Source organism: Fringilla coelebs (genome assembly GCF_963513975.1).
Source record: "Fringilla coelebs genome assembly, chromosome: 1".
NCBI lineage: Eukaryota > Metazoa > Chordata > Aves > Passeriformes > Fringillidae > Fringilla > Fringilla coelebs.
Window position 1 is genome coordinate 119,294,410 of NC_140028.1, and position 14,841 is coordinate 119,309,250.

The following is a 14,841-nucleotide window of genomic DNA, read 5'->3' on the forward strand; positions in this document are numbered from 1 at the left end:
CTCTTGCTCATATTTAGCAGATTTTCTAAGGTTGCAGCCTTGAATCTACTGACAGCAATGAGTGTGATTGAATGTTGTGTTTGAGTCTCTCAGTGAAGAGGCAGAAATGCAATTTAAAATTTTTAAGGTACATGTGCAGCCTAAATAATCTCTACTACATTGGCTTAAGATGCAAATATTCAGAAAAATATATATTCCTCTATAGCTGATTTCATGGCAGTAAGTTTTACATCTTGAGAGAACTGGTTGAATAATGGAAATGAAAGAATTGTACTAGCAATGAATTACCCCTAAGGCTAATAATAAAAAGAAATCTGGTTCTGTCCTGTCTAAGATACTCATCAGTTTGTCATAAATATTCCACATTTAGGACACAGGAAAAGTTTTCTATAGATGAGTCTGAATACAACTGGTGCTGAGAGTGAACACTGAATTCCCTTCTAGGAGCTGATCTCAGTGAATGAGCCCACTGAAGTCCTATGCAGATGTGAGATGTTTCTGCCACAAATACTGGGCTGGAAGAGTTCTTTCCAGAAACTTAGAAATGCCCTTTAATAATCTGTTTGATCTGGTTGGTGCCTGTTGTGAAATCCAATACAGGTTTGAGAGAATCAGCTGGGAAGGGGAAGGGATTATTATTTTGGGCTGTTTCTTCCCCACTTGTTACGTTTTTTGTGAAATTAGAAAGAAGCAAGAACATCCAAAGGGGATTTTGTATGAATCATGTACTTTTGCACTATGCAAATAGTCTGTAATCTAAATAGCATGAAGGCACGTGGGGGACTAGGCAGGGTTTTAATGGGGGTTTTTCACACCGATGGTTCTTTTAGGGTTTTTCTAAAACTATAATGAAAGATCTCTAAAGGAAAATGTTTGTTGCTAGCTTCTGTGAAGCAGAAGGTCTGGAAAGAGCTGCGGAATACTTCTGTTTCCCCACACTACAAAGAATGACATGTAAAACTGCTCAAGGGTGTTCTTCAAATTGTTTGAGTTAATGGATGGTCTAAAACTTGCTTATATATTTTGTTCCTCATGATCACCTAAATAGTGTGGCAAGACATTACTGGGGATATTCATTCTTTGTTTTGGCTCAGTGTTGTTCAGGTTCAGCTGAGAAAAGCCTTTCATCCTTTCCAGGACATAAGACAGCCCAAGTCTGTGAAGTTGTCTGTGAACAAGTGCTGCTGAACTCCCACTATTTAGATTTCACCAGATCTTTCCTTAACCCAATAGAAGTTCAACTTGACAATTGTCTCTTCTTTCTGGCATTGGTTAAGTCAAACCACAATGCTGCCTTTACAAGAAAAGATAAAGTAAAATGTATGGAGTACAGCTCCTGACTTTAGTCCACAGAGTCCTGTCCTACTGAAATGGGGTCATCCCTTGAGAAGTGGATTCTCTTAATCCCTCTTCAAAGTAGAGATCTCCTGAGGTTTTAAAATACCATACAACAAGAAGTACTTTCCATCCTAGCCTTTGGTTTTTTTTCCTAAACACTGCTAATGTGATGAGGAAGACTGAAAGCTAAAATTACCACCCCTGCCTCCTTAATTAATTCTCTTGGTACGGCACAGACAAAGAATAGCATAAACATCTTGAGGCAAAAGTGGGAAAAGATTGAGGGGAGAAAACAGATACAGCAAGGACCTTGGTCTGGTAGGTGTAAAGAATAGCGAGAGAATTAATGTGTGACTTTCATGCATGTGTGTAATTTAGCAGATAGATTACTTGGCCCATCTGTCAAGTAAATCTGACCACTTTTTATCTAAATACAATACTGCCACAAGGCAGCATAAATATGTAATAGAGCACCAGGGATTTTTTTTCTTCTCTTCCCAGTCAATCTTGAAGTTGAGCAAGTCTCAGGCTAAGGAGCAGTCTGCTGAAATACAAGTGATGGAAGCTCAGCATGTTCTCACTTTCTGGTGAAGGTGACAGGCTTTCCCAGGGCAGGTTAGCCAAATTAGGCAAACATGAATATGACTTGAATGCTACTATAAATGTTTTTCCATAATTATCTGGTAACGAGAAGAGGTCAGAATTAAATCTGTTCTGCTGTCTTTCCCCATTGTGGGCTAGTACTAGTTGGAGTGGTATGGCACAGGACAGGGTATATTTGTTGCTGTCAGGTAGTGCTGTACGTTTTTTTAAGCTTGTGTGCAGCTGGACAGTGTTGAGGAGCAATCCTGAGCTCCAGTCTCTGTGTGGTGTAATCTGCTTGTTATGCAAAGCCAGAATAATCCCCTTCTCTTCCTTGTGCACACGGTGACTGGAGAACAGGAGACTCGTGATTGTGACCCATCTTCTGTGGGTGTGTGTTTGAGAGACCAGGAATGTAGCAAATTCATGTTCAAATCCAACCAGGCAGCTGTGATGCACCTTCTTCACTGTCAGTGTGAGTGTCTGTGGACATGGAAACGGGGCTGGCCCAAGCAGCTGACTTCCTGCATCAGCAAGATTTAGCAGTGAGGAAGAGGAGGAAAGGGTACTTCATACTCTGATTGGAACTATTAGGAATATGCGTTCCGAAGAGCAACCTGGGTTCTTTCTTTTCCTTTTCAGTTTACCTGCTGCTCATTTTTATAACCCTTACCCTGAGTCTGGGTGTGTGAGTGCTGAGCTGTGTAACTGCTCTAGCATTGTGTGTAGCACAGGTTTTATGATAAACTACCTCTGACATCATCTCATGAGTCACACGCAATCGTGAGGCAGCGCACGCTAACAGCATAAGGAAATCTCCAAGACTATGTCCTGGTCATTCTTGACTCCAAAGCTTTTGGGGCTGACAAGTCTTAGAAATACTGGAAAAGGTTTGTTTGGAAAATGCTTTTTTTTTTTTTTTAATTTGAGCATAGCCTCAGCTTTTTGTGTTGGTAACAAGAGGTAAGGCTGTTTGTATCATATTGCCACCTATATGAAAGGTTGTGCAACACTTTCCGGTATAAGACTGTTTCAGTTGCTTATATTGCCAACATTCATCTGTTTGGGCTGAAATTTTCCATGCTGGGTGTCTCCTTCAGGCTGAATTTCTTGGGAAAGTTTCAATAAAAATACTTGAACCATTCCAGGGAATAAGAAAAGGGGGGAAACTATATTTTGCTTATGTTTATTAAAGTTGCTGCAAGCACTTCATTCAGAAATCACTGCACCTACATTTTTTGGATCAGGGACTTAAATAATTAGGAAGGCTGAAAGGATGAGGAAAGAAAAAATAGATGTAGAAGAGATTTCTTTAGAAAGAGTTTACTCCTGCCTGATGTTATGAACTGCTGGCAAGAAAGCACACAAACCCCATGCCTTTCAAAACAGGGTCAATGAATGGCTGGCAGCTGAATGATCCTCCTTGTTTCACTGCACCTATATGATGTATTGGTTTGGGGGAGAGAGGATTATGAGGTGTAAACAAAATCACATGCAACAGAAAAGGTGACTGAAATGTGCACAGTGGTGGAACTCGAGGGGGAGGGTTATGTAGATGATAATTTGAAAATAGCAGAGGTAGCTTTGCTCAGCAAAGAGATGGATCTGAAGATGGTGAGACAGACTACCAAAGAGATGGGATTTCACCTAAGTGGTCTTACAGCAGCCTTTTTTAGTTACAGTTCATTTCCTCCTTCCCAGACATCATGTGCATTTAAATGAGGCAGGGAAAATTGTATGCAGGCATGTAATTTAGAGACCAGTGTTCAACTCTAATTCCAACATGTTTCATTCATGAGCACTTGATGTTGCAACCATAATGGACTTCCAACATGAAAATTGAAGGCTTAGTTGGAAATATCATTCTATATCCATCATTACAATGCTTATATTTTAAGCTTTGAAGAACACTGCCATGGTCAGACACATGTATAACACTGCATTTCAGTTAAAATACTGAAAAGTGTTTCCTTTTAATCCATTTAGGCAAGTTTCATTTTCAAACCCACAGCACTGCCACTGCTTCAGCAAACATGTATGGGACTATTTGGATCTGGAAGGGTTAATTCCATACGTGAGATGTTGGAAACTGAACTTCTCAACAGACTCTGCCTTCCATTTCTCTCAGGTTCACAGTGAAGACAACAAATGACATTTTGGAATATACTTTACACGCTTAGCCCAAATGGGAATGAGTTAAGAGGACAGGGAGAAGTTTCAGTTATAACTTCACATTTTCCTGATTTTTATGGACTTCAACCAGAGTGGTTATAACTCAATATTATTTTAACATTGTTATTTGTGGCTGAGTTTACTAAGGAGCAACTTTCATGCTGCTGCTTTTAATATCTCACAGTTGAAGTTATCTTCCAAGTTTTCAAGGATTTATAATGTTACCATAACATTTTCTTAAGGAATAAGGCTTCCCATCCAGAAGCAAGCATACATCATAGTACAAATTGCAAAAATAGTGAATTAGACATTTCCTAGTTACAGGAAAGCAAATATGTACTGAATGACCACTTTATTAAGATCCTTTTACTTATATTTTCTTGAATGAAATTTAGACTTCCATTTGAGGACTGGTTTGTCAATATTGTCTGCACCCTTGGTTGAAGAAGAGAAATTTAACACTCAATTGTTACTATGAATATCTGCATTTTAAATATTAGCTTCATAAAAATGCCACATCTGGCCTTGACATGATGTATTGTTGTCTCAGTTCAAAGAAGATAAGCTGTCATATCACATACCTGTTTATTAATACTTGTGTGTTGATGCTACTTATCATGGCAAAGATCCACTTATTAATGGCTTCATGGCATGGACAGACAGGATGCATCTTTATTGCTCTAATGGTACCTAAAATTTTATGCCATAGTGGTTTGAGACGATGGTCAAACAAATGCCTGGGTGTAACTTCACTTTTTATTGTGTATCATGTGTTAGTGTGTATTGTTTTTATTCCCTGGCAGGGCTAGTTTGTACTTCAGCCTCAAGGACAGAGGGCTCTACTGACAAGGTGATTTACTTTAGCCTGTCTTAGGAATCCTTCATTATATCCATAATTATTAGTGCATATCCATATGTAGTGGAGGGGAAAGACAGAGGATTAAAATGTCTCTTGAGTGGTAAGTCATGAAGTCTGACTTGCAGAGGTGCTGGTGTGGGGCAGGCCCAGTCTTTTCAGGTGAGAGATAATACAAAGCAATACTTTGAATGTCAGCATAAAGCAGCATCAGATCTTCTGGTGTAACTCTTTGTGCATACTTGGAATAAAAGTGGTCTTCTTCAGTTCAATTGTTACCTTTTGAAAGGAATCAGAATGAAAGGGATAAAAGCACTTTTATTCCAGATGGGATGTCCCGTGCAGAAAGTTGGGCTGCTGGAATTACGGCACTGTGTGTGGCGCACACCTTGCATCATGCTGGGGGGGCTCCCTCTCAGCACCCCGCAGAGATGAACCTGGAGCTGCCCCAGGCCTTCAGCAGCCTGCTCAGAGCTCTGCAGAGGGACCTCATCTGGTCTTCAACAGCTGGGAACTCCAGTTTGAGCAATTACAATTTCATTAGACATATTCTATGCCCAGCAAAGTTGTCTAAAACCCTTAGTAAAAGAATATGATTATCCTATTGAAAATTATGTATCTACACAAAGTAATTAATTCTGTCCCTTTGACCTTCAGGTTGAAGGTCACTTGCTGCTAACATTTTCCTCAGCTACTTTTTCACAGAATGATTGAATGTAGCCACTGTAAAGGACTGAGTGCAATCATTATATTATTGTTTGTAATGCTCTGGTTGGAGTTTAAAAATCTTGTGTTTGCACATGATGCAAGTATCTAATGTAAGTTTTATTGAAATCAGAAGGAAACGGCCCAGATGTTGAACACATAAAGTTGTTGATGGAGAAGTTTGTATTCTCTAAATGTGTGTTGCAGAGGAACTTGCCATGGCTGAGTTTGAAACTCCATTGGGTCACTGAGGGCGAAAAATACTTTACCTGAAGCTTGCTGGTGGACAGTGGTTCAAAGCTCTCATCCTCATGATTGTCCTTCTTCTAGATTTATGACTGATGCAGCTCGACGTGAGCAGGAGTCCTTGAAGAAAAAGATTCAGCCAAAACTCTCTTTGACTTTGTCAAGCACAGTGTCCCGTGGGAATGTATCCACTCCACCTCGCCACAGCAGTGGAAGCCTTACTCCTCCAGTCACCCCTCCAATCACTCCCTCCTCCTCATTTCGCAGTAGTACTCCTACAGGTAAGCACCTACTCTTTAATTCATCCCAAATAAAGGGAGCAGTTTTGCTCTGGTGTTTGGAGAACAGGACACATACTGAGGCATTGGTAAGAAGAGCCCCCAAAAAATAAAATGGAAAAGCTTTGTGCTATTTTACATTTGGTCTGCGGTCCCTAAAATGTGTTTGGGCATTTGTTTCCAAATTCTTTGCTAAAGTAGGACATTAAATGTTGCAGCTGAAATTATGTGAAGAAACTAACCTTATCAGAAATGCCAAATGTGCAAAGACCCCTTATGAATCAGTAGGAGAGCTCTGGCTATGGTACAGTTAAAGATTTAAAAGAAGTGGTCAGTATCTTCCCCCTACCCCATTCCCTTCCCCCTTTCTTTTTGGTGAGGGGAAAGTGGAATTCATAGTAAGTGGTCAGGGAGGAATGTTCTGCTGCTGTCATCATGTAGAAATGACTTTCATTAGGAAACTATGTTCATGAAAAGAAATAAAGGGAAAAAGGGATCTATATTTCCTTCAAAAGCTAATATTCCAGTGCTTTTCCAGGGTATAAAAATCCTGGGAATTTTTTTGCACTGATTAGAGTAGCTGAAAATTGCTTGCTATCCTGAACCAGATCTCTTGGCCTAAGTCAGTCTGATTTACTTTAGGTAGAGATCTTGTCAGATAATTCTGGTACACTTCAGACTAAACATGAGGGTTTTCTTCTAAAAACCTAAATGCATAAGGTAGGGCTAGTTTATTCTGTAATAAACAGGTTCAATATATTCTCCTTAGCAGGAAATCACTTGAGCATCACTGCCCTGAAACACTGTTACACCACATGTTTTTTATATAGGCTATTTCATGTCTAAGTATTAATGATTAAATGGAAAACTTGTAGCAGTACTTGAGATGTTCTCTCTGCAAGCTGTGAAATGAAGTAGTTGTTCAGTATGTCCCTGGTTATGAAAAAGGGAAGAACGTCAAGAAAAGCTAAATGATAAAGCTGTAATATAATTCAGAAAATTTTAGATTTTCTTAATTATCTCCTGTTTGAAACAAACTGATTCATTTCCTTGACATGCTGCAGCAGGTGGCAAGGAGTTTCTTCTTTCTTTTGTTTACTTTTTGTACAGCTCCTCCTGAGAAGGCTAATTCATGATGTGGTCAGGTAGTATAACTTTGCACATCCGTCAGCAATGTTGGCTAGCAATGTACTCTTTGAAACATGTTCCATCAAATACTAAAGAAAAAAAATCAGCGTCTGTCTACCAAAAAATTTCCATTATTTGTATATTTTCCAAACTTTTAAAGTTAGTCAGAATGTTGTTTTACCTGCAGTTAAGAGAATCAGCTTGCTATGGCTGCATTTCTGCAAGTCCTGCCTGCCAGGTTATAAATAATACCAGCTTCCACTTTCTGCACCCTCTGTTCCAAGTTCCCTTTTGGACCCCTCTTCCAAAGCTAGGGTTTGTAACATCCTAGTAGCTAAAAACACATATTCTTTCTTTAAGACTTCTTTAAAAATTTACTATTAACTGCATTGCATTTCAGCAGCCTCAGCCCAGAAATTCCATTTTTCTCATCTTAAAAGTTTTTCTTGACCTAAAGTAAGCATTGAGCTTTTCCTGATAACTACAGTTTTTTTTTCCCAGAGTTTACTTGGTGTAGGATTCTTTTCTAACTTAGGTAGATGAGGTGCTCATGCCATGGCTGAGTTTCTGTGGGTGCAGTGCCTGGAGAGGCAGCCCAGTAGGGGTTGCAGACTAACTTCAGATATGCAGCTCACGTGTCTTTTATTGGCCAGTGCAAATCTTTTTCCCTCAAGTGCAAGTATACATGGCAATTGACTAGCAAGGTGCTGTAACCGAGGGTAGTTGGGCAAGATCTTTTTCAGGGAAACAATTGTCAGTATGTAAATTGTCCTACATTTCAGCCTCACAGTGCCTACACAGCTTTCAAGCCCTACAGGCATACCCTCCACTGCATCCAGTGAGAATGAAGAGTATTGCTATATTCCTTCCATGCAGTCCTGTTTGATTTGTACTCTGAGAAAGCTCTTGTTATTTCATCTTTGTATGCAGGTAAACATGTATGTTGCGGTGACTTGAGAAAACCTAGAGCCTATTTTCCCTTAGGATGCCTTATGCCCTGAATTTACTATAATCCAAATATAATCCTTGTCCTCATCCTCCTTTAGACCTATGCTTTATCAAAAATAAAATGGGATTGCTTTGACTTAGTTGATTCATGAAATTCTCAGGATGGCTGTTCCCCTTTTATTATCTGCTGTCTCAGTTGTTGGATAGCTCGTGAGGGCTCAGCAGTGTGCCTGGCATTACTGTCACTACCCAAGGTGGTGCCACTTCAGATGCCAGAGAGGAATCATGCCCTGCAGGCTGGTGAGGTGGCATGGGACACACGTTCCTCAGCGGAGAGTGTCTGTCACGTACGGATTCTCGTCATTCAGCGTAGAAAGTGAAAACCGCACTCACCTTTTGAGTATCCTTTTCCATGTCCTGTCCTCCCTTTTGGTAAGCTGCTCATCTTGGCTTTCCCAGGGCTGTTAGTCTTGGCTTGGGTGAAGCCAGGAGCTGCCTGGATCCCAGTCACGTTGGTGCATGTCCCCACGGCGATGCCTGGCCGCTTCCCGACGGTTTGAAGCTCCTGCTGTAAGTTTTCAGCAGAGTGCAATTTCATCTAATGATCTCTCACCTGTGTAGTGGCCAGACTCAAACCCACTCCGCTTGTGAAACATGATGAGAAGCAGTTGGAGGTGTTTTGGCTGCAGAGGGTGTTTGTTAAGTTTTACAGTAAAAAGCTGTGCCAAAGGACCACGGGGCCTCGTTCTCAGGCAGAGCTGAGCAGCGTCCAGGCTGACCCACGTCGATGCTGCGAATGTCGCACGTGCGCATGAAAGCACCTCCTGCTTCTTGGGAAAGGAGATTATTCATAGAGAAGCAGGAATATTCAGCAAAGAAGCATGCTCTTTAAGGCTCTTCTCAGGTGATGAGGTAGACATGTATTTGTCCTCAGCTTCTGTGTGTGTTAGTCCCCTGAAATGGCCCGTTTGTGTTTTTGGTGGGAAGCAGAAATGCAGTAGTTAACTTTCTATACCTCCCCTCTGTTCCCTTGGGGTGGCTGGCATATGCTCTCTGCTTACATTTGGCTTTTTGTTCCCTCTCCTATAACAAGTTTTCTCTTCTTCTTAAGACCTGCATCCTCTAATGGCTGCAGAAAGTTCACTTTAAAAATTTGCTCCGGTTTTTGTTTTAACAATAGCGTCTCCCAGGAGACTTTGTTTAGTAGGGCTTAAATGGTCTTGTGAGAGTTCACAGGCAGGATTTAGCAAAAGAAATGGCTTCCATCAGGAATAAAGGCTCCTTAGGGTGAGAGGGAAACAGAGCAAAGTAGCACCAGCACACAGCTTATTTTGGAAAGATGTTAGCAGTGTGCAAATACTGAAATATCTCTTTATTTAAGAAGCAGTCAATTAAGTCACAAAAACTTATGTTGCTTTTATTTTTAAATGTCGATTTTAAACCCGCAAGACTAATGAAGTCTAGTTATGGATAAAAATGGGGCTGGCATTGCATCCTTAACATACGTTGTTAATTTTTTGAATGTTTTCATACATCTGTGTGGCTCACAGATGAAATTTCCACTCCTAACTTCCTGGCTTTTTGAGTGTAAGTCAGAGGAGTGACATTCCTTTGAAAGCTATGATATCTCTTCATACTGAAAAGCTTTAAAAGAGATCCAGTGATAGTGACTTATTGGGAATTAATTAGTACAATAACCTGTTCCAAATTTGAGTTAGAAAAGTAATTCATAGTGATGGATCTCATTCAAAAAACAAAAATAAATAAAGCCACTTCTGCATTGAAGAAATGCCAAAAATCATCCAAAACCGCTTTTTTGTGTTTATTATTTTCCTTTATATTTATGACTTTTTTTTTTTTTTTAACTATTCTAGGCCTGGAATAGTAAATTTCAGCCTGGAGTGAATTTTTTGCCTTCCTATAAATCCTGAAGCAAGAGTTTAATACCACCAACTGGCTTTTTAATAGTTCAACCCTAAGTCTTGCGCCCTCCCACCTTCCTCTGCACAAAAAAAAAAAAAAAAAAAAAAAGAAAGAAAGAAAAAGAAAAGATGGAGTACTTGAAAACCTCATACTTAGCATTTCATTTTGCTGTGAAGAAGCTGGCTCTCGGACATCCTTTCCTGTTTATTTTTTATTTTATATAGATTACAAGTTATAACGTTTATGCAGTTTTAATAGGTTTATAGACCTATTTACTGCCTGATCATTTGGAGCAGTGGATGGCAGCCAGTCCTGGCACGAAGTCTTGAGGATGCTGTGGTTGCCTGGAACAGCTGTGGCCATTCCTCAGCCCTTCCACTTGGGAAAGAGATGAAAGAGTGCAGTTTTCATGGGTGGTCATAGGCTGACCCCATGAGAGAATTGGCAAGTCCCATTTTGATTTACAGCTGTCATTTGAGTAGGTGACTAACTATTGGTTTGTCTTATTAATTGGGATAAATGCCTTTCTGGGGAGTCATATTTGTACAGTCATTTTTGATTTATTGCATTTGAAAGTTTTTACCTTTCTAAATATGCCAGACTTCCTTGAAATTTCCACCAGTCCAGTCTCGGTATCTGCTAAGGTGACTCCATTTTCTACCCACAGAAAATAACTAACTTTACAATTTTGGGGTTTCTTTCCTTTCTGGCAAAACTTGAAAGCAATAAATCATTTAATCTGGAGTAAAAAAAAATGCTTTGTAGGATTTGCCTTAACCTTTAAGAAGTCTAACATCTAAAGAGTGATATTTTAATCAAATATGCCTAAAAATTCAGCAAAGTAATGTTGTGAGACTTGAAAAAAAATACTACTGAGGCTACCAAATTATTACTGTCGATGTAGAAATTACTGCATTTGCCATCTGAGGATACTATCTGAATGATGCTTTGGCAGATTTATAATAAAGGAGTGGTTTTGGAGATATATAGAGCATATACTAAAACTGAAATCATGATTGCTTTGTAGCTTTGTCAGTAGTCCTAAAGCTGCACTATCTCAGTCAGAACACACTATGTGAAATGGGCCAATTTTTGTCTAATAAATCATACTAGTGGTGAAACACGACCTAATATAATATGTCATTCTGTAACAGAAAGTGAAATTCAATTAATTTTCAATCAAAAGAAAAAAAAAATCAGTCTTCCCCTAGTGTCTTATTTTCAGAGCCTGGTACGGTTAAGAGTGCTTTTTATACCTAGAGTGATTGCATTCATAAATGTCTGCAATAATTTTAAATATATTTGTGTTTGATTCAGGTTTAGGTAACTAAATTAAGGAGAATCATATCCCATTTACATAATTAGGGAATATGTTCTAAGATTGAATATTTTCTAAAATATATAAATTTTTACTCAATAAAATTAATAAATCCTAAAAACTCCGACTCTTAGGATCTTCTCTCGTTCAGATGGATTTTGTTCAGGATTCAAATGCTACTACTGGCAAAACAGTGACCAAAAAGTTACAGCTTCCTTCTGTGTCTACAAGTGTTCATGCTGCTGATGAAATAATTTACAGCATCATTGTTCCCTCTGTGGTGACTAATTTACAGGGGAGGAAAGCCTGCATATTACAACAAAGGAGCTCCTTTCTCTACCTGCCAAAGGCAGCTGGGACTCAGAAATTGATCTGTAAGGATCCACCTTTCTTCTGGTCCACTAAGGAGCCGTCTGTTGTGGAAGCTTTGATTTTGGGAAGGAAACACTGTGTGGCAGTCAGGGACTTTTCCCAATAAGCCTGGTCATCTCATGTATGTTATCTCCATGATATGAAGTGCCGTTCCTGTAATTCTGCTGTGTAAAATTTGCCTTCGTGGATAACTCATGAAGGAATCCCACGGGCCTCCTCTTGAATCTGTTCCCTTTTCTTTAACAAGAATGCAAAAGCTGAAAGAAAACCACCCATTGTTTGCTGGTAATAGCAACCAAAACCACAATAGTAACCAGCCTTTGGAATTGGGCACTGAAATAGAGTAACAGGCATATGCTGGAAACTAATATGGTTTAGATTCTAAATGTGTGTTTCAATTTTTTTGCTTTAAGTTGTTGAAAAAATGCGTTGTTGCAATGTAAAAGCTCATTCCTCTTCATAGGTATCAAAGCAGCTAACATTTCAGTAGAGTTTCCATATGTCAGGCTTTCAACAATGAAGTAATCATATGGCACAGACAGCTGTTGCACAGAGTGCTGGGACTGCACACTAAACAGAATCCAGCAAGAAAAAGAGACCTGCTCAGCTGAACTACTTTGTGAGTTTAGAGAACAGCAGAAATGTGAAATAACAGGGGTGTTCCCCCCACAAATTAATTGAAGACTTGCAGGGGGAGGAGTTTGGTGCTCAAAGCTTTTTTGTGTTGATGGATGTGCTATTAATACATAGCTGAATTAAGCTGAATTTGTTGCAGAACTGCTATTTATAGCAGAATCTGTTTGGCTGCTGTCAGCAGGTGGCATTTCTGAACTCCATGTTAGGTTGAATGAGAGTAGGCTCTGAACCATTCAGTCTGCTGCTCAGTTGATAATCTGCAACAAATTTCTCTTTGGGCAATGAGGATTCACTCAATATTGCTACAGCTAGAGAGATACTGCTCTTTTGTGGTGGGCTTATTTTTATAAGCAAAGTGGATTGCACAATATTCCTTTACCAGATCTTGAGGGAGCTTGAAATTAGGCTTGGGAGGACAAACAAGTGGGAACAAGTACACATTGATGGCATTTTGAAAATCATGCTACAAATTCAGGTCACATGAATTTGCTACAAATTCTAGCACATGATTAATGTTTAGCACCTAATGCTAGGGAAGTAAATGCTGCCTGACTTGGAGCACATAACAAGTGCTTTGTCAGACTGGAATGGAGTATTCACCACTTGCAGAGTTGCGAGCTCAAGAATTTATGTAGTCACGAAAACCCAGCTTTAGCCGTTCACTTCAAAAATTCTTCACCTGTGTTAGCATACTGTAAATGCTTAAATTTAATTATTACACTTCATGTTAAAGTGGCCTAGTATCATGCAGATGTAATTGAAAAAAATAATGAAAAGTAGAAATATTAAATCAAATCCCAGGGCTGTTGTATTAAATTGTTGAGAAGTGTTAAGTTTTTGTGTGTTTGACTTACAGGGTGTCCAGCACAGTAAAGTATGAATCAAGCAAGCTCTGTTGCAGCTTGAAAAAACAGACTTTCAGCTGTCTGAGGAATCATCTCATTACTTGTTCAGAACTTTCTACTTGTTTAATTGCCTGTTCAGAGACTGAAGAACTTTTATGCTATGTTTTTATTAAAAAATAGATATATGGACTCACTCTTGGATAAACACTATGGGCAAATAAGTAAGGCATACTTCACAAAATGAAGACCTAATTCAGTTCTCTAGCATAATGAATGTCTGGATACATTTGATATTTCAGTCCTGCAAGGTAGGAAAAAAATCTATGTTAAAATATCTTGTGGAAACTGGATTGTGGTCCCTGACAGCATTTCCTTCTGAAGCGCTTCACTGTCGCTGGGTTTTCACATTTCTGTGTAGATGACACAGGAGAGCTTTCTTTATTGGAGTCAAAATGCAGGTTTGGGGCCATATATTAATCCTGCATGCTAACTAATATTGTACATATAATTGCCCAGCATTTAGCAGTGTGAGGCACCTATTCCAACAGAGCCTTATGGGTGTTCTTGTACAAAATAATGAAAAAAATAATGAATGACATTGTGCAAAACAGTTGATCCATGTGTGGCTTAACTATAGTATATATGTGTGCTTAGATATGGTATGAGATTTTAACATGAGCTTTTGGCTGAGGCGATGACTAAGCATGAATAATAAGAGAAATCTGTAGTAGTTTCCAGTTTCTACCTTAAGGAATAGAGCTATAATAGAAGGTTTCTAATAACAATGAAAAATTGTAAATAAAAGGACAATTATTTCCTATAGGGGTTTTCTTAGAACAGGTGGGATTTGTTCCCACAGCTAAAAGATGTTTTTTCAGAGCTAGATGTCACATTCCAATTTTAGGGAGCCAGGTTGTAAACTTGTACATATTTAGCTCTTTCTTCAGTAATCCAAAGTGAAAAAATGTTCAAGTGTTCATCGTTGTGCTCAGCTAAATGCCTCAGAAGCTGATTTTTTTTCTTCTTTCCTTGCAATCATCAGCTGTCAGTGACTGCCTGGCTTCCTTAGAGAGACAAGACTGTCTATTAACCTGGTTACTCAGTGGCTAAACCAAACCAAAAGATTGACATTCCCAGAACATACTGAGACTTGGGCTTGGAGGATCTGCAGAGCAGAGATCATTCCATATTGTAGGCACAGCAATAGTGTTGTCACATCTTAGACTAACTTGTAGCTCCAAACCAAACAGCTTGAAATAATCCTGAAGACCAAGACATTCGCTTGGGCAGACCTGCACATTTTTTGACCTTTAGCTGTGCAATTTCCTGGGTACCTGCTCTGTGGTTTGGCTGAACTAAAAGGAGGCAGGATGGGAGCTGGCCCACTTTGATGGCTGTGTCTCTTACAAGGGACGCCCTGGTGTCTTTTTTTTATCTCCCAGGCAAAACCAGAGTCGTAAGGACTTGCAAACCCCAGCCCTGTTTGCCTTACAG

At 39.4% G+C, this 14,841-nt stretch overlaps 1 protein-coding gene across 1 annotated transcript in view; it reads left to right on the forward strand.

Moving 5' to 3' along the window:
* Positions 1-14,841, forward strand: part of JAZF1 (JAZF zinc finger 1) — a gene marked incomplete at both ends in the record, with an annotated part of 186,964 nt that overhangs the window by 153,370 nt on the left and 18,753 nt on the right. The window contains one exon of the mRNA XM_084211686.1: positions 5,984-6,180. Coding sequence (XP_084067812.1) covers positions 5,984-6,180 — 197 coding nt within the window. The remainder of the gene's footprint in view (positions 1-5,983; positions 6,181-14,841) is intronic.